The sequence below is a fragment of the Macaca thibetana genome, chromosome 1 (genome assembly GCF_024542745.1).
Source record: "Macaca thibetana thibetana isolate TM-01 chromosome 1, ASM2454274v1, whole genome shotgun sequence".
Taxonomy (NCBI): Eukaryota; Metazoa; Chordata; class Mammalia; order Primates; family Cercopithecidae; genus Macaca; species Macaca thibetana.
The window spans coordinates 19,232,230-19,250,583 of NC_065578.1; the positions used below are offsets into that span (position 1 = coordinate 19,232,230).

General features: G+C 50.5%; 1 protein-coding gene across 1 annotated transcript in view; it reads left to right on the forward strand.

Moving 5' to 3' along the window:
* The first annotated feature begins 10,461 nt into the window (after nucleotides 1-10,461).
* The window catches only part of VWA5B1 (von Willebrand factor A domain containing 5B1), a 53,730-nt gene continuing 45,837 nt past the window's right edge, over nucleotides 10,462-18,354 (forward strand). The window contains exons 1-2 of the mRNA XM_050793972.1: nucleotides 10,462-10,586; nucleotides 17,932-18,096. Coding sequence (XP_050649929.1) covers nucleotides 17,958-18,096 — 139 coding nt within the window. The 5' untranslated portion in view covers nucleotides 10,462-10,586; nucleotides 17,932-17,957. The remainder of the gene's footprint in view (nucleotides 10,587-17,931; nucleotides 18,097-18,354) is intronic.

Genomic DNA, 18,354 nt, shown 5'->3' on the forward strand with positions numbered 1-18,354 from the left:
TGTGTGTATATAAATGTGTTTACATGTTTGTGGGTGCATGTGTGTTTGCTGCTGTGCAGGGATTTAAGAGTGCAGGGGCATGTGTGTGTGTGTGTGTGTGCACGCACATGTGTGCACATGCAGAGGATTTTGACTTGAACTTGACCCAAAGGTTGCTGGGCAGGGTCCCCAAGGTCTGATGTGTGGCTACGGGGCCCTCATCACGTCACCCAGCCTTGGCTGCCATCTGTCTCCAGGGATAGTGCTTCGGTTGTCTCCAATCCAGCCCCATCCAGGTGATGGTGCAGGGCTGGTGGTCACCGTGCCTGGCTGGGTGGCCTGTAGACCCCACTGCCTTGCTGGTCTGAGATGAGCCAAGGCTCCTGACCTGGAAATGGCTCAGGCTCTGAGCAGCCTCCTTGGCCCTAGCTTCAGGATTAGGAAACTCTTATATGTGACCTCACAGAAAAGGAGCTAAAGACACCCCCAGATCTGGGCCAGACACAGCTCTCAGAAGGTGCTCTAGACATTGGCCATTAGGCTCTTAGTAAAGTTGTCCTGGCTGGGGGGAGGAGGTAGAAGACAGGGAGCCCCACCCAGGGTGATGACACCGGTGTTCTGTTGCAAGGGGCTAGGACACCCACTCAGACATCCCAGCGGCCCCCACTCACCCATCTCCGCGGCCCCCACTCACCTGACAGCCCCTGGGCCCGGAGGGAAGAAGCACCTTTGTGCTTGCTCTGTCTCACTCATTGCGACTTTGCTCCAGACTCTGCTCTGAGCCAGCACCTTCACTGACTGGCTGGCCTCTCGTTACCAGACGATGATGCAAATGCTGGTTATGGCTCTGTGAGAGGCCAGCTCCATGAGGGCAAGGGACAGCCCTGAGGAAGGGAAGGCAGTGGAAGAGGCACCCAGAGGCTCAGAGGCAGCACTTCTCCAGGCCGCTGGCCTGGGTTCCTTTTCGGGTCCTCTCTGCTGAATACCTACCTGGGTTTCTCTCGATACCCCTGGTGGTTCCCTGTACAACACAACCTCGAGTGACCAATGACCAGGCAATGCAGACATAGGGTTCTCGTAGTCTCACAGGCGTCCTGGGAAGGGTCTTGAGCAAGGCCAAGAAGAGGGTCACCTAAACAGGAAACTGACAGACATCCCTGGGGGAACTGGCGAACAGCCCAGTGGGGTCACTGGACTGAGTATGACTCCAGGTCACCAGGGGTACACAAGTCCTCCAACCCATGCAACCCTCTGGGTTCCTGGATTCCTTAGGGAGAGGGGATTGGGATCAGGAGTGTTCTGTGTGGGGCTAGGCAGGCTTCCTCAAGGAGGTGATGCTAGAGTGCGGATTTGGAGGAAGCCATGGATGGATGTGGCTATGTGGATGGACATAGAGGAGCAGGGAAGTGTTTCTCACATGACCAGAGCGTGAGTACAGGCAGGGCTGGGAGGGGCAGGAGGTCTTGGTCGATCAGTGTCAGTTTGAATCAACAGACAAGAAAGGGTGGAAATAGGGAAAGGAATGAAAACCATTGGATCACTGGGTGCCCACTTCATGCCGGGCTCTGGGCGGCATGTTGGGTCTCTGTTCTCAAGAGGTTTGCAGTCTCAAGTGGGGAAACCAATGGTCATCAATTACCCAAGCTTATGCAAAATAGCACTCAGGAGAAGAGCTCCTGGATTTGAGACACAGAGGCAAGGGCTGAGTCAGAGGCATATCTTTGTTGAGTCAACTGCTTATGCATTGCAGCAGGGCAGGGCAAGCTTGAACCTGGAGGAATTTTTGTCTTCAGCATCTGGTCACTTGCCTCCCTGTAGTCCTGGCCCCAAGGATGAGCCTGCAAAAATAGCAGAGAAGGAACAGTTAGACATGGGGGTGGGGGAAAGAGGGACAAAGAGTAGTACCTAGTTTCTTCCTTGTCTTGTGTCATTCCCTTACCTGGTGCCTTCCTCATGCAGTTTTATTTATTTTTTATATGTATTTATTTATTTTTGAGATGGAGTTTCACTCTTGTTACCCAGGCTTGGAGTGCAATGGTGCAATCTCGGCTCACTGCAACCTCTGCCTCCCAGGTTCAAGCGATTAACCTGCCTCAGCCTCCCAAGCAGCTGGGATTACAGGCATGTGCCACCACGCCTGGCTAATTTTGTATTTTTAGTAAAGATGGGGTTTCTTCATGTTGGTCAGGTCGGTCTCCAACTCCTGGCCTCAGATGATCCACCCGCCTCAGCCTCCCAAAGTGCTAGGATTACAGGCGTGAGCCACCATGCCCAACCTCCCATGAGGTTTTACTAATCTCTACTTTACAGATGATAAAACTAAGTCTTGGAGAGCTCAAAGAGCTAGCAATAGCAAACGGCAGCGCCACCCTCTAGAAGAGAACTTAAGATCATTCCATGCATGGAGATTGTTACAGCAGGATTTAGCTGAGCAAAGCTGGATCCTAGGGTCCCAGAGGAAGGAGCAATCACTCCTAGACAAAGGGGTGGGGAAAGGCTACATGGAGGATGTGGGTTTGAAAGGACCCAGCAGGATGAGTAGATTTCAAAACACAGAGATGGGATCACAGGGCTCTGGGTTGAGGGAGGAACATAAACAAGGGTGCAAAGTTGAGGCTTACAGATGTCTGGGGAATAGCACATATTCTAGTTTGGAACACAGAGTCAGAGTGCAAGAGAAATATGGAATCAGGCTGCAAAGGGGAATTGTGAGGAGAAGCTGAATTTGACACGAACAAGTCAGGCTTAGTTAACACAATGAACAGTCACAGAGCAGGGAAGCACCGTGGTCAGATCAAGATCTCAGGAAGAGACATTAACAAAGGCAGACAAATTAACAAACCTGAGAGATTGAAATCTCACCTCTTGAATCCTCACTGGGGTCTGGAGGGATCCTAGTCCCCAATCTGAAAACCATTTGCTAGATCATACATTGTGTATCTTCCTAAGGCAAGGGTCCCAGGGTGTCTCAGCACAAAACTCTTCTCCCTATTCCCATGACCACACTGAGGATCAAACTGCTGGGCACAGGACTCTCTGCTAAGAGGTTCCTTCCATGGGTGCCACTGTGGAGACAGAGACAGGACCCAGGGCTAGGGCAGGAAGCTGGAGTGATGGTCCCAACCCAGCCTAGAATGTGGCCACTGGGGGAGTAGCTGGAGGGCAGGAGATGGGTCTACCTGGTTCGCCGTAGTATCCCCACTTCTTTATTCAGGCCCCATGAAGGGGTCTGCTTAATCATTATCTGCAACCCCATAGATGTGAGGTTGTAGGTTTGTTTGTTTGTTTGTTTGACGGAGTTTCTCTCTGGTTGCCCAAGTTGGAGTGCAATGGTGCGATCTAGGCTCACAGCAACCTCTGCCTCCTGGGTTCAAGTGATTCTCCTACCTCAGCTTCCTGAGTAGCTGGGATTATAGGTGCACGCCACCAAGCCTGGCTAATTTTTTGTATTTTTAGTAGAAACAGAGTTTCCCCATGTTAGCCAGGGTGGTCTCGAACTCCTGACCTCAGGTGATCCGCCCACCTCAGCCTCCCAAAGTGCTAGGATTACAGGCGTGAACCACCTTGCCCGGCCAAGGTTTTGGGTTTTTCAAAATGTCATCCTAATAGAGAACATGAATAGACTGTCCACTTACAAAAGTAGTCCCTGAATAAATGTCTGTTCTTGCTCAGAACCAGCATTGATCCCTGCCCCTCACACAATATCCGTGTCCATCAGTTTCTCCGTCATGTGGGGTAAGCCGCTGATCATACAAAGCCGAAGGATTGCATGGTGAAACTGACATCACATGAAAGTTGTGGGAGTTAGTAAGGCCAATCAAAGAAGACACTGGAGGACTCCTAGTCCTACACAAGGCCATAGATAAATGAGAATCTGGCAGTTAGGCCAGAGAATGACAGAAGAGAATATGGACAACAATGAGTTCATGATAAGAAACTTTGATCATTATGCTGTGACAGTGAAATATGACCTTTTTAAAAATGTCGTATCATACTAGCATATAATTTTGTTCAGGAAAATCATGCCCTGCTAAACCAATCAATATTTGATTTGTCCTTTGAGGACTGAAAGTTTTGGCACATGGTTGTAACTATAATCTTATTTTGGTCCAATATAAGATTCTATTTTCATATTTTTAGTCTCATTTTTCAAAATGAAATCCCAACTAAAATCTTTTTTTCATTCACCCTTTTGTATGACATGTTGGTCCCTGTTTTAAGTAGATTCACTTACAGTGGGCTTTTTCTGGTCAAATTATTGGGTTAACATGGGGATCTCTCATGATGAGTGTTTAATGCTTGTAGAGTTTATGAATGAATGACTATGGAGTCCTTTCCAGAACCATTCACTTTTGCCTTTCAGGCCTCTTGCCTCTGCATTGCCTGCCTCACCTCAGGTCATTCATTCGTTTATTCAGCATTTAATGAGCACCTGCTGATTGTCAGGTTCTCTTCTAAGGCACTGGGAATACAATTGTTGACAAAATATACAAAGACCTCTCCCTTCCTAGAGCTTATATTCTAGTGGACCCACTGGCCAATCTCACCTTCTTCCACCTCTTGCTCCCTTCAGATACCATAGATTCTATTCCTGGGACCATCACCTTTGCTCAAAGACCCAAACATTCATGGCTATACTAGCCAAGTTAGATTAGGCTACGCTGCAGTGAAAAAACAGCAAACGTTTTAATTCCTGCTCCTGCTGCATGTCCAAAGTAGGCCATGCCTTTAACAGAGGCTCCTTGGGGACACATTCCTCCATGATCGCTGTGGCAGAGAACATGGCATGGGCAAGCACACACTGGCTTTGAAAGCTTCCACCCGGTAGTGACACACGTCACTTCCACATATTTCATTGGCTGAAGCCAGAGGCACATCTAGGCCTTCAAGGAAGCTGGGAGCTGCAGCTTACCATGCACCCAGTAGAAGAGAAGGCAGAAGATCTGTACAACGGCATGAAGATCTCACGCAGCCTTATTCAAGAGCAGGGCATTATAGCCTTGATCAGAATACTTACAGGAAATAGGGGAGAAAGGACAGGTCATCTTGGGTTGAGTCCCTTCAAGGATCTTAGCCCCCTTCTCTGACCACTGGCACTCCGGGTTGACCAGCAGATCTGAATGCCTGGTGGCCAGCAGGATTGACCTCTGCCACTCTCAAGCCTCAGCACAGCAAAGCAGCAGGTCCCCTATTCACGGAGGAAGCTCTGCCCTGGGAGCTCCAATCCTCCTGTGTTATTTTCCCTCTGAGCCTCAGTCTCCTGATCCTTAAAATGGGATAATAACTCTTATTTTGCCCCTATTCATAAAGCCCTAATTAATTCATGATGTGAAAGTGCTTTAATCATAAATCGCTTTCTATGAGGCATGGAGGCTCATTATGATTACTTTCATGACTCCATGGTGGATTTTTTTGGGGGCCCAGGGGACAGAACAGGGTCCTGCTCTGTCACCCAGGCTGGAGCACAGTGGTATGATCATATCTCACTGCAGCTTGGAAGTCCTGGGCTCAGGCAATTCTTCCACCTCAGCCTCCCAAGAAGCTGGGATTACAGGTGTGCCACCACACCTAGCTAACTTTTGTGTATGTGTGTAGAGATGGTCCCCCTATGTTGCCCAGGCTGGTCTCGAACTCCTGGCCTCAAACAATCCTTCCACTTCAGCTTCCCAAAGTTGTAGGATTACAGGCATAAGCCACCCTGCCCGGTCTCAGTGGTGAATTTGAAAGGGTAAGCTGGTCAGGGGCTACATCCTCTTCACTGCTTACAATACCATCATTTTTAATCCTTTCCTTTGAATTCTTGAAGACTTTTCTAAGATACCCCATTTCTAAAAGATTCCTTACAAGCCTGTCAGGAAGTCTGGCCTTGATTAGCTTTACCCCCACATCCCACCTTCCCCTACACAGGGCAAAGCCGCCAGCTCACCTTCGCAGTCAGCCAGGCACTGTGTCTGGCGCTTTACGCACAGTCTTCTTTCTCATCGTCACGAGGCAGTGGGGCGAGCTTTACTTCTGTGCCCTTTTATAGATCAGAAAACTGAGGTCAGGGAGGTGAAGTAGCTTGCCTGTGTCACCTAGGGCTACGAGTCCAAGCCTGACTTTGAGTCTAATTCCTGGAGCCTGAGTTGCTCCTCATGCCCAGGCTGGCTGATGAGGGCGATTCTGCAGCTGGCCTCCTCTCTCTGCTTCCTTGTCCCCGGTTGGTTTAGTCTATGTTGCTGACAACCCCATGTTGTCCCTCGGACTCTCAGAGAGGGCTTTTCTCTTGCTTCTGTGGATGTGGGATACTGTTACCATGGATTTTGCTATGGCATAGTGGTAAATGCAGAGGCATTGGAATGGAAGCAGCCAGGGTTCAGTTCCCAGAGTCAACCCTTCTTAGCTTTATGACCATGGGCAGGTTTACTAACCTCTCTTATACTCACTCAGATCACCTGTAAAAAGAAAGAAAAATTGCACTTACAGGGTTATGAGGGATCCGTGTGATCATCCACATAACTTTCTTAGCACAGTGCCTACAACCCAATGGAGGAGTTTGTGCAAAGTGTGGGGAATCTCTAAACCCTAAAACCCTGCCTTCTTAAACCTGGTTGCAGTGGGGAACTTGGTATTCTAAATGCAACCTCTCCAACTGTCTCCCCCTTCTCTCTTAACCTTCGGCTGGTTCTGCACCAGCTGAAGCCCAAGAAGAAGGTCAATACCAACCTTGCCCAAGGTTTTCCTGCAGTAAGATGTGCCATGACATCCATTTTGAGGCTGTTTGTGTGTCCCTTGTGTTCCAGTTTTGTTTTTTTTGTTTTGTTTTTGTTTTTGAGTCAGGGTTTCACTCTGTTGCCCAGCCTGGAGTGCAGTAGTGCAATCTCAGCTCACTGCAAGCTCCACCTCTCAGGTTCAAGTGATTCTCATGCCTCATCTTCCCGAGTGGCTGGGACTACAGGCGCCCAACGCCCCACCTGGCTAATTTTTGTATTTTTAGTAAAGATGGGGTTTCACCATGCTGGCCAGGCTGGTCTCAAACTCCTGACCTTAAGCGATCCACGAACCTCAGCCTCCCAAAGTGCTGGGATTACAGGCGTGAGCCACCGCGCTCGGCCTCCAGTGGCATCTTGTTGAAATGACTTCGAAGTGGGAGTCATCTCTAGTGTGCTGACTTGGTAGGAGAGAGAGCCAGGGTACTGATCTACTATCCCCACTCAAAACGTGGGGAGGATGCTGTCTCCTTTCCCCACTCCTACCGCCACCTCCCCACTCCTAGAAAGCACAGCAGAAGGGCAGGAGCCGGTGAGAGGTGGAGCCCTGGGGGTTTACGGCAGTCGGTGTGGAGGGGTCAAAGGCCCTGTGTAAGAGCAGCTGGCTGGCAGGTGCACTAACTCAGCCTGGGCACCTGGACCTGGCTGGAAAGGAGCAGGCAGCAAGGAAGGCACCATTAACAACCCAGGATCTGGGGCCAGATGCTTGGATTCAAATCCTGGCTCTACCACCCACTCACTGTGTAACCCTGAGGTTTTCTTCACCTCTCTAGGTCTTTATTTCCTCTGCTGCAAAGTGAGGATGAGCTGCCTCATAGGGTCTTTCTGGGGTTTCAGTGTGAAAATCCCCCTGGCACTCAGGAAACAGCGCCACCTCTGAGAAGAGACTAAGTAGTCAGTCACCTAGATCCCTTCAACTGGGCGGGGCACAGGAGGAACAGGTATACATCCTCAGTTCCGATGTGGGTTGTCTCTCAAAGCGACTGAGACCCTGGACTGTCAATCTGAAGAGATGGGTGGGATGAATTCTCCAGGTGCGCATCCTCTTGTTGTTAAATAAAGATGCCAGGACCCAGAGCCCAGAGGGACCCCGTGGGAAGGACCTTCTCCAGGTCATTCATGTATTCATTCAGCAAATAAGTATTGAGGGGTGATGAAGCTTTGTGGTTAGGAGTTTGATCTCTGAAGGTGGAGTCCAAATCCCAGCTCCACCACTTACGAGTGTATTACCTTGACCAAGAAATGTAACCACGCTGGGCCTCAGCTTCCTCTTCCGCAAAATGGGAATAATAGCCGCGCCTTCTTGATAGGATTGTCCCAAGGGTTACCAGAAAGAATTCATGAAAAGCACTTAGAACACCACCTGGCATCTACTCATTGCTCAACATGTGTTAGCTGGGATTTTTCGAAAACTGTTTTGGGCACTCTTCCATGTGCTAAGAACCATAACCAGGAAGAAGTATAGCTTTGACCCCTACCCCAGGGACTTAAGATCCCACCAATCTCTATGCCCCACCAGCTGTGCTCCGTGCAGGCCCACGAGGTGTGGCCAGGCCATACGTGTGACGGCAGGGTCCTAGTCTAGGGTTCATATGCAGTTGGTGGCAGAACTGATCGTCAGGCCAGGGGGAGGCACTTTGACTCCTGGTCCAGCACCCTCTGCCACCCCACAAAGCATCTCTGTGTGGGGGGGGCAGTGTGTGCGGGGAAGCAGTCTCATAGATTGGCTCAAACTGCTCTGGGACCTCAGAGAGAAGGGAAGGTAATGAATATATTCTTTAGCCAACACCTAGGCAGGGGGCCCTGGGATGGCTGGGTGGCAGGTCTGAGAGCTGTAGGGGGCCAAAGCCACTAGGGGAAATGCCAAAAGCTCAGGTGCCCAGACACAGTCATAGTGGGTGGGAGAGTGAAACCAGGAGGATAACCCAAAAACGAAAAGGGAATTAAAGCAATAGCCAACATTTACTGCGGACCAGAAACTGGGACAAGCATTTTATAGGGCAGTGTGTCCCTTGCAAGCCTCTCAATAACCCTAAGAAAGAGACGACATTTTTACCTGCCCGCTATACAGAGGGTGAAACTGAATTTGAAAGAAGCATCCAATGAGAGAGCACTGGAGAAGGAAGAGGAAAGACAGATTCCAGGGCAGGAATTCACTTCCTAGCCTGTCATTTTACCACTTCGAGGTTGTGCGGGAAGGCACAGTACAAGGATTTAGTCTTCAACTCCCTAGGAACCCCACTGCAACAGAGTAGCTCTAGAGGGGCAGTGGCTGGATTCAAAACCAGCTCTCCCTCTGTGCCACCAGCCTGCAAGCCCCTCCGCACACGGAGAGCGGTGTGCTGGAGACCGGAACAAGGCTCGAAGCCACACAGAGAATTTACTTAGTGCTTTTCAGTGGAGCCACAGGGATGCTGGCAGCTGGGCTGGGTGACCTCACCTTGCAAACATGCCCCTGGAAAGGTGGGTGTAAACTGAATTTGTGTAATAAAGCCCAATTTTCCCAGAGATGTGTGGGTGCATTTCTGAGTGACCCTCAGAGAGCAGAGGCTCCAATGCAGGAGTCTTACTGGGCCCCCAGGGGGCAGGCATGGCACAATTTCCGTATATGTAAACGACTTCCTCCTTGATCCAATCCGACAAGCATCTTTTCAGATGCCTAGCCCAGATAGATGGCCCTCATTTATCTTTTCAAATGTGGATGCACTTATTTCTCCCTTCTTCAGCCGGCCCAAACACAGTCTCCTAGCTGGAAGCCCCAGACATCGTGGGTGGCTTGGCCCCAGCCTCCTGTCCAGACTGACTGTCCAGGACGTCTCAACTGGCTGGACTCCAGGTCTCTCAGGCAGTGTGAGGACACAAAGCACTGAGAAGCCTGAGCATTCTGTGTCGTTACTATTCCCCCAATCTCCAGCCCCCACAAAAGGAGACTACAGCTATCTCCAGGATAGAATCTCATGGGCTCTGGGCTGAAATAAATTTCTTCCGTTGTATAGCCAAGGCCTATATCCACCCCATGACACATTTCATTCTATTTATTTGGCCACTCACTCATTCATTCAACCAATAGAGTACATGCCATCCATTCATTGTTGAGCACCAACTACTGGCCAGACACTGGGGAGAGACAGAATATCCTGCCTCAAGTTCTGGGGGCTAACTGCTCCTGGTTGGGGTGGGTGGGGGACAGGACACAAGGCCTGAGGGCAGGGGCCCTGTACTTCTTGGTCATTGCAGTAGCCCAGCCTAGCACAGTGTCTCGCATAGAGTAGGTCCTCCATATAGGTCTGTTAAATGGACACATGGCACATGGATGATGAGACAGATAACGTGAGTGGTGCTGACTGTGCTGGTGGCAGGGGGCAATCTTAGGCAATGCAGGACCCCGAGAAGGCTCCATAGCAGTGATAACATTGAAGCTGGCCTTGAAGGATGGCTAAGGGTGGAGAGGTGGAGACAGCATTCCCGGCAAAGCCCTCAGTGCCAGAAGAGATAGCGGTAGCAGAAGTCAGCCTTGTTTGGAGGCATAGCAAGAGTTCTTGACTGGCTGGAGCACGGGGTAAACGGGGTGAGGGTGGGCCTCACAATCATGGATTTGTTACCCACGTTGGCTGGATATAGGCCTACATGGGGAGGTTTAGAGGAAGGAGACCAGAATACGAGAAGCCCAGAATTCTAGAAGGTTAGAACAATCAGACCAGATCCAGAGAACCTACAGACTTGGCCCTACTTTGATAAGAGTGTTGGTGCTGTCTGTGATTGGGTGGCTTTGGAGCACAGGCTTCTAAAGGGGCCATGAAAGCAGGACTTCCTAGAGGGGCTGGAGATGAGAAAAGGAGCAAAGGCCTCTAACCCCAGGTAAAAGGGCAGGTGGCAAGTCCAGAATTGCTTGTGGGCTCACAGTCTTCGTCCAGCCCAGGCCTGGCTGAGCCCACACCGGTGGGGGACCCCAACTTTGTGGAGCAGGATCTGGGAAGGATCAGACCAGGGTGAGGGTGAGATGCTTCCAGAATGGCTTTGCAGGTGGGAGAAACATGTTGTTTCTGGGACAATAATGTGCTGTGGATGCAAGAGGAAAGGGTAGATTTCAGCAATAAGATCAGAGTCAGGGTAAGGGGTTACTAGGGCAGATGCTAGGCAGAGGCCCATGGGACCTTCCCAGCTTAGACCCGGAGGAAGCTAAGACACAAGGAGGTTAAGTCACTTGCTCAAGACCACGCAAAATGTGAGTGGCAGAGCCCAGCAGTGTGACTGGGCCAATTACTCTGGAAGTGGCCATCACAGGGACTCTAACCTCAGGCAGTTCCCCAGAGACTGGGACCTAGGCACCCCTAACCAATACCCCACATGCAACTTTCTGCCTTCCCAATCTCTTTCTGAAAGCAAATATCCCCAGCAAGGGGGGCATGAGGGCCTTCTCCTTGACCCCAGGAGCCCTGAGACAGCCCCCTCCCACCTCCACCTCCCTTGTGATGGCTGAAGCCAGCAGAGCCCCAGCACTCTCTTCCCCTCTGGGCTCAGCATGAACTGGGAAGCAGCCTGAGCAGGGGAAAGAGCAGGCTTTGGAGTCCAAGCTGGTTTCCATTCAGCTTGGCCACTCTCTGGCTGTGTGATGGCTTTTGGACCTCCCTCTGAACCTGGAAATTGGGAGTAGGTGTGAGTATTAGTGATGCCTGTGAAGTACTAGAACCTGGTAGGTGCCCCCATTCAGAGTCCCTCATCCAAACCAAGCACAGTCCAGGGAGCTGGAACAAGGCAAAGGAGGAGGTGCAGCCACTGCTGTTTCAGAACTCACAGCCCCACGGAAAGATAAAGCCGTTGCAGATGAGTGGCTATAGTGCCACAGGATGTGGGGTGTTATAGACAAGGGCTCAAAGGCTATGGAAGCCCCAGGAAGAGCATGTCTGATGGACTGGAGTGTCAGAGAAAGGGAAGGCTTCCTGGAGGAGGTGGATCTAAGCCTTGAATGACGAACAAGACTTTGAAGGCAGAGGAGGCAAAGGGTGGCAAAGAACCTGACATGTTCAGGGCATGGTGAGAGAGTCAGTGTGTTTGGAAGAAGGTGAGCATGTAGAACGTGGCGGGCGGTGGCACTGGAGAGAGACGGTGACCCACTGGGGAGAGCCTTGAATGCCACACTGGACATTTGACTTACTCTTTTGGACAAAATCAATGGGAAGCCATTATGCTCAGGAAAAATAGAGGTGTGTGTGTGTGTGTGTGTGTGTGCGCGCGTGTATGTGTGTGTGTGGGGACAAAGGGGACCAGAAGGGAAACAGCCTGGAGGTTGAAGAACCAGGTAGGAGATGATAGAGACAGTCTAGGGGGGATCAATGAAGCAGCAGCAACAGGAAGAGAGAAGAGAGGATTGTAAGACTCACTCAGGAAGAGGTGACAAGACTTGGGAGAAACTCAATGCAGGAGATAAAGTAGTCTCATGTTTAAGCACATGGTCCTTCTGCTTGGGTTTACTCTTAACCTCATTGTTTACTGGCTGTGTGGCCATGGGCAAGTTGCCTCATCTCTTTGAGCCTTGGTATTTTCATTTATCCGATAGGGATACTAAGAGTACCTACCTCCGAGAGATGCTGAAAATCATATATGTAAAGCACTCAGAGTGGTATTTCATCCATTCAGCAAATACTTATTGAGCATCTACTAGGTGCCTGGCACTACTCTATGGGCAGCAGATACAGCAGTGAGAAAACTAAAACAAAATTCTGGCCCTCACAGGGATTACACCTTGGAGGGTTAGGATATACATTAAACAAGATAAATAAGCAAGATATACATTATGTCAGATGGTGATAAGTGCTAAGGAAAAAAACAAAGAAAGGAACCTGGAAAGTATTGGGAGGTTGCAATTTTAGGAATGAGTGAGTGGTCTTGAAGATGGAGCCATCACAGATGGTGTGTGAAGTTCAAGGCACAGGAATGGAAATGCAGGCTGAGCTGGGAAGGAAACAAAGGTTGCTGACATGCGGGGTCAAGGGGTAAATGCCCAAGGTGTTGATGCACTGTTCCCAAGGATGCTCGAGTCACCTGAGATGATGGCAGGGCTTGGGAAACAGAGGAAGTCATGAGCCAAGCACCAAGTGTTGACTAAAGGAGTATGATCGAGACCTTAGAGAAGGCAAGCCACAAGGATGGGATAGCCAAAAGGCATCAGTCCCCCAAGGAGAAGGGTTTTGACTGGAGGAAAGAAGAGTGACAGTCTTGGCGCAGGCAGCAATAGGGACCCAGGACACAGAGAGTCTCAGGAGAGGCACAGGATCTGGGGTATTTTGCAGGCCATGCAGGGGCAGCTGCAGAGGACACAGGGGAAGGTTTGGAGAGGTGGGCGGTGGGCAGTGGGTAGTGGCGAGGAGCTGGCTCAGGGGCACAGAATTACAGAGCTTCCTCAGTGGGTTAATGGCCTGTTACAAGACGGGTGGAACCTATGGTGGGCAGGGAGGGTGGGTTTGGACCATGGTACATAAAGACTAGAATGAGAGCCTAACAGATTAAACGTCCGTAGCTTCTCTGTGGAGCTGCCCCTGACCTGGTGGCCAGAGGATATCTCTCCCTGAGCTGAACCCATGCAAAACCCAGAAACGACCAGCCTGACATTGTGATAACATATGGATCCATGCATTCATTGAACAAATATTTTTCATCCCTTTCTATGAGGGCAAGCAGAGCTCAAGGTACTTAGGATGCATCAGTGAGAAAAACAGGCTCCAATCACCACCCTTGTGGAAGGAAGCAGATGAAAAGCAATAAATGCAATAAATGTTTTCTACGTAACATGTTGGAGAGACATGCTATGGAAAATATCCAAACAGAGCAGGATGAGGGATCTGAAGGAAAGGAGGGGAGGGGTGCAAGTTTAAAGCAGGTTTTCAGGGCCCTTCCTGAGAAGGTGCCATCTGAGCAGACGTGAAGGGGTGAGGAAGCGAGCCACGAGCACGTGCATGTCTAGAGGCTGGAGTGAATCCATTAAGCGGGTGGTCAGAAGGGAAAACAGCAGGGACTTAGATCGATGGGGGCTTGAGGGACATGGGAGCCATCAGAAAGTTTGAGTCATGGAGTCACACAACTTTGTCTTCAAAGGACGACCCTGACTGCTCTACTGGGAATACACAGTAAGGGGATAATGTGGCTGCTGCAGTGGGGATGACAAGAAGAGGCTGGATTGTGAACTTCCAGCTTTATTTACTGTCTGTCTCTTCCATTAGTATCTCCACTCACGCCTGCCTGTTCCCACTGTATCCCCAGCACCTAGTGTCCTTCAGAGTCCTTGGGAGGCTGCTGGCACTCATTCATTCATTTCACTTTAGAAATATTTATTGAGCACCTATTATGTGCCAGGCATAAATATGAATAATGTCCTGCCCAGAAGGACAGCAACTATTTGGGATTTGTCATCTCTAGGCCATCACAAAAGTGTTGGCATTTAACAGGCACACCAAGAACCTCCTCTAAGCCATATAGAACTCTTAGTGTCCAGGTTTGGCCCAGCATTTCATCAGGAAAACACTGCCCAGAGCCTCAAATCATTCCAATCTTTCTATGTGCCTCTTAGAGAATATGAGAGGGGATCCAATTTATAACTCTGGGCACTCATTCTTAAAAATCCTTTTTTCCTGCCCTCCCCTGTCCTCCCTCCCTTGTTCTTTAAGTCCTCCCTCCCTCTTCTCCCCTGGCCCTTTCTGCCAGCTCCACTCAATCCCTTTCTGGTTTCTCTCACCTCACCAGCTCTTTTCCAGATGCAGCATCCCAAAAGTGAAGGAACTGGGCAAAGACATGTTGTGTGGCACACTGAGGAAGGAGGTGGGGAAGGTAAACACAGTGTTGACCCTCACACACTTGACAAGCCCCACTCACACCAGACAACATTCCTAAGACTGAACCCTGGCTTCCCACACTCTGAACCGCAGATGCCATGGCCTTGTCCCTGTCCCTGGGTGATTCCTGTAGCCCACGCCCATCTGAGGCCCAGGTTGGGACAGAGCTGGAAGGGAAGACACTCAGCATAATCTATTCTGGTCCTTATGGTCCCCATCTCTCATGGGGATGGCCCTGGGCCCCTCCCAGGAGAAAGTCCTACACGTGTACCCATTTACTTGTGTGCCCTTGAGGTACCCCAAACCCACATCCAAAGCCACCACACTCCCTTGAGGCCTCACCGTCCTTATCTGCAGAAGAATAATACCTTAGAAGGTTTTATGAGGATTAAATGAGATAATATATGTGCCTGGCACATTTTCAATGTTTAATAAATTCCAGCTGTCATTGCTATGACCTTTCCCCACTCCCACGTTTCCTCTGCTGCCACATTATAAACTCCTTGCCATTTGGGTTGGGTCTCATCCTTATATAAACAGTGGCTAATTCAGAGCCTGGAATACAGTAGGTGCTTATCAATGTTGTATTAATTGATAAAAAATATGCATTAACCAGGCCCCCACAGGATTTAAAGTTTATTCTTTCCAAGGGGTTCTGACTTTCTTTTTTTCATAATATAGATTTTGGTTTTTTATTTGCATGTGTGTGTGTGTGTGTGTGTGTGGTTTTTAAAAATAATTTCAACTTTTATTTTAGATTTAGGGGCTACATATACAGGTTTGTTACATGGATATATTGCATGATGGTGAGTTTTGGGGTATGACTGATCCCGTCACCCAGGTAGTTAGCACAGTACCCAACAGTTAGTTTTTCAACCCTTTTCCCCACTCCTTCCCTCCCCCACCAGTAATCGCGAGTGTCTATTACTGTCATCTTTATGTCCACGAGTATACAATGTTAAGCTCCCACTTTCAAGTGAGAACATGGGGTTTTTGGTTTTCAGTTCCTGCATTATTCGCTTAGGCTAATGGCCTCCAGCTGCATCGGTGTTGCTGCAAAGGACATGGTTTTGTTCTTTTTTATGGCTGCATGACATTCCTAAAGGGTCAACGCTGAGGGAGTCTGCCATCTGTTATCAGATGTCCCTCATCTAAGCCCCGCTCCCTGGGCCAGGGACAGTGTGGGTAGACTGGGTTGGATAAGATGCCTTTGGCAGAACCTCACCCCAAGGTGGACTGGAGGTGAGGTCTGGGTTCAATGCATGTCTGGGTGCTGGCTCCCTAAGGCTGCGTTCCCCAGTTAGTATTCCAGACAGGAGCGAACCAGGATGCAGGCGGGGGTGGTGGGGGAGAGAGAACGTTGGGAGGGGGAGACGTGGCTCTGTCAGGAAATGAAGCCTGACTCTCCACCCCCTTGCCCCCTGCCTCCCCACCCCCTTGAAGTTGCCAGGCTTTGCCAGGCTTTGCTCTGGCCACCAGGAGAGAGATCTCCTAAGAGAAGGCCACTTGGGGAGACAGCAGCTCCCTCCCGGCTCTTTATCTGCCTGCTGCTGTCAGTCAGCCCGACAGGAGATAAGCCCAGAGCTGTCTGGGCCTGAGCCCAGAGGGAGAACATAATTAAAAAGCCACTGCTGGCCTGGCGGGGTGCTGGGGTGTGGGAGAGCACCTGAGGATCTCAACTGGGGACATGGAGAGGACCCAGGAGAAACAGTCCCTTCTTTGAGAAAGAACAGGGTACTCAGCACTCATTGAATAGCCTTGCAAATAAAGGGCAGCAGGCTACCAGCCCAGGGAAGCTTTGCCTGGCACCGACCCCACAGACAGGAAAACCCAGAGGGAATCTGACCTCAAACTTCTACTCCACACCCTTCATTTGACTTTGCTTTCCATTCCCACCCTACTTCTTCAAGGCATGTGATTACTTGGGCGGGGGTCTTGGGAGGCCCTAGATCATTGAGACACGGTCCTGAGAAATGCTGTGGAGGCCTTCATGCTGCAAAGATGAAAGCCATGCATTCTCTTCTTCATTCAATCAACATAAAGCGGGTAGTGAAGCCAAAGTCGATGTGGCCCATGCCCATGTATATAGCGCCTACGCTCAAACGGGAAACAGAGAGTAACAGACGTCACTCAGAAACAGAACGCAGCACAACAAATGGTTAGAGATACTCTTGGGGAGAGAAACTCAGCTCTGTGCGGGGATGACAGAGGATGTTGGGCACACTGGTCTGGCCTCCCTGCGGAGGGGACCCGAGTTGACCATGAAAGATGAGTAGGGGGTTACTAGTTTAAAAATGGGGGTGGGGTGGGCCTTCTGGGAGGAGCAGCAAGCACAGGGATGGAAGGAGCAGGACACGTGTCCAGAGTAGAAACTGCTGAGACCCACAGGGTGTGTTTGGGGACCGTGGGGATGCTGGGCTGGGGAGGCCAGCAGGGGCCCAACCCCATAGAGTCCCAGGCCACCTTAAACTTTGGTTCTCTGTCCAAGGAGCAAGGGAACTCATTGGTGAGTATAAGAGGGAAGTGGGGTAGCAGAGACCTGTCCTGTTTATGTGCCCAGAATGTTTGTTCTGGTGAGTGGGTGCAAAATGGATTCTTGGGCAAGAGTAGATTCAAGAGGCAGATCAGGAGCTGCAGTCCACGTGGAGGTGGTGGTGGCCTGGGACAAGGTGCTGGTGGCCGCGAAGGGAGGATGTGGATGGATACAAGGGTTTTTCCAGAGATGACACATGGATCTTGGCGATGGATTGTCTGTGTGTGTGTGTTGGGGCGGGGAGGTGGGAAGGAGGTGCAGGAATGACTCCCAGGTTTTGGCCTCTACACCTGGAAGAATGTGGCTCCCCTTACTTTGGTGACTATTGGGGGTGGCCCTCACATACCAAGTGTTCACTGCAGTGAGCAGGCTCACTGAAGTCAGAGCAGGAAGGACGTGGTGAGCTATTCCAATGTCCTCATTCTGCAGAGGCAACATCTGAGGCTTAGGGATTACAGGACACACAGAGGATGGGGTCAGAGCCTGAGCCCCTTGACTGCCTTCCCCACATGGTCTGTTGGGAGAATTCCAGGCTGAACGTGAGGCTACCTGGACTCTAGCCCTGACTGTGCTCCAACCATTTGAGTGAATCCCAACAGGTCACATGCTTTCAAGCCTCAGTTTCTCTACCTGTGAAATGAAAGGAAGAGAATGGCCACTTCTCCTCTTCTCAGGGAAGAATGGTAGTTATCCTGCGGTCACTTCCTTCCCAGGAGCTAGGAAGTTCTTGGGGAAAATGAAAACAATGCTGCTTTGATTGGTTGGGGTTGTCTGAAATGGGAAATCTAGGTTGGGGGGACTTGGGGGAGCCTCTCCCCACTTCCTGCCCTTCCTTGTCTTGCAGGTTCTGAAGGCTGAGTAGCCAGCGGGATGCCCGGCTTGCTGAATCGGATCACGGGGGCAGCCCTGCCCCTCACGGCGTCTGACGTTACCTCCTGTGTCAGTGGTTATGCCCTGGGCCTAACTGCCTCCCTCACCTATGGCAACTTGGAAGCCCAGCCCTTCCAGGGTAAGGACACCTGCTGGGGCCTCCCCGGCTCCCCGGGACCACCGCCTCCTCCATATTGAATCCCTGTCTTGACATTTACTCGCTGACTGACCTTAGGCGAGTCACGCCACCCCTCCGAGTCTGTTTCCTCATCTGTAAAATGGTGAGACTATTTCTGCTTTGCAGGCCCCAAAGCTAATAGCAAGGAGGGTCAGGATTTGAGCTGAAGAAGTTTGGGTTCAGCCCCAGCCAACTATCCCCACACTGTTCTTTTTCTTC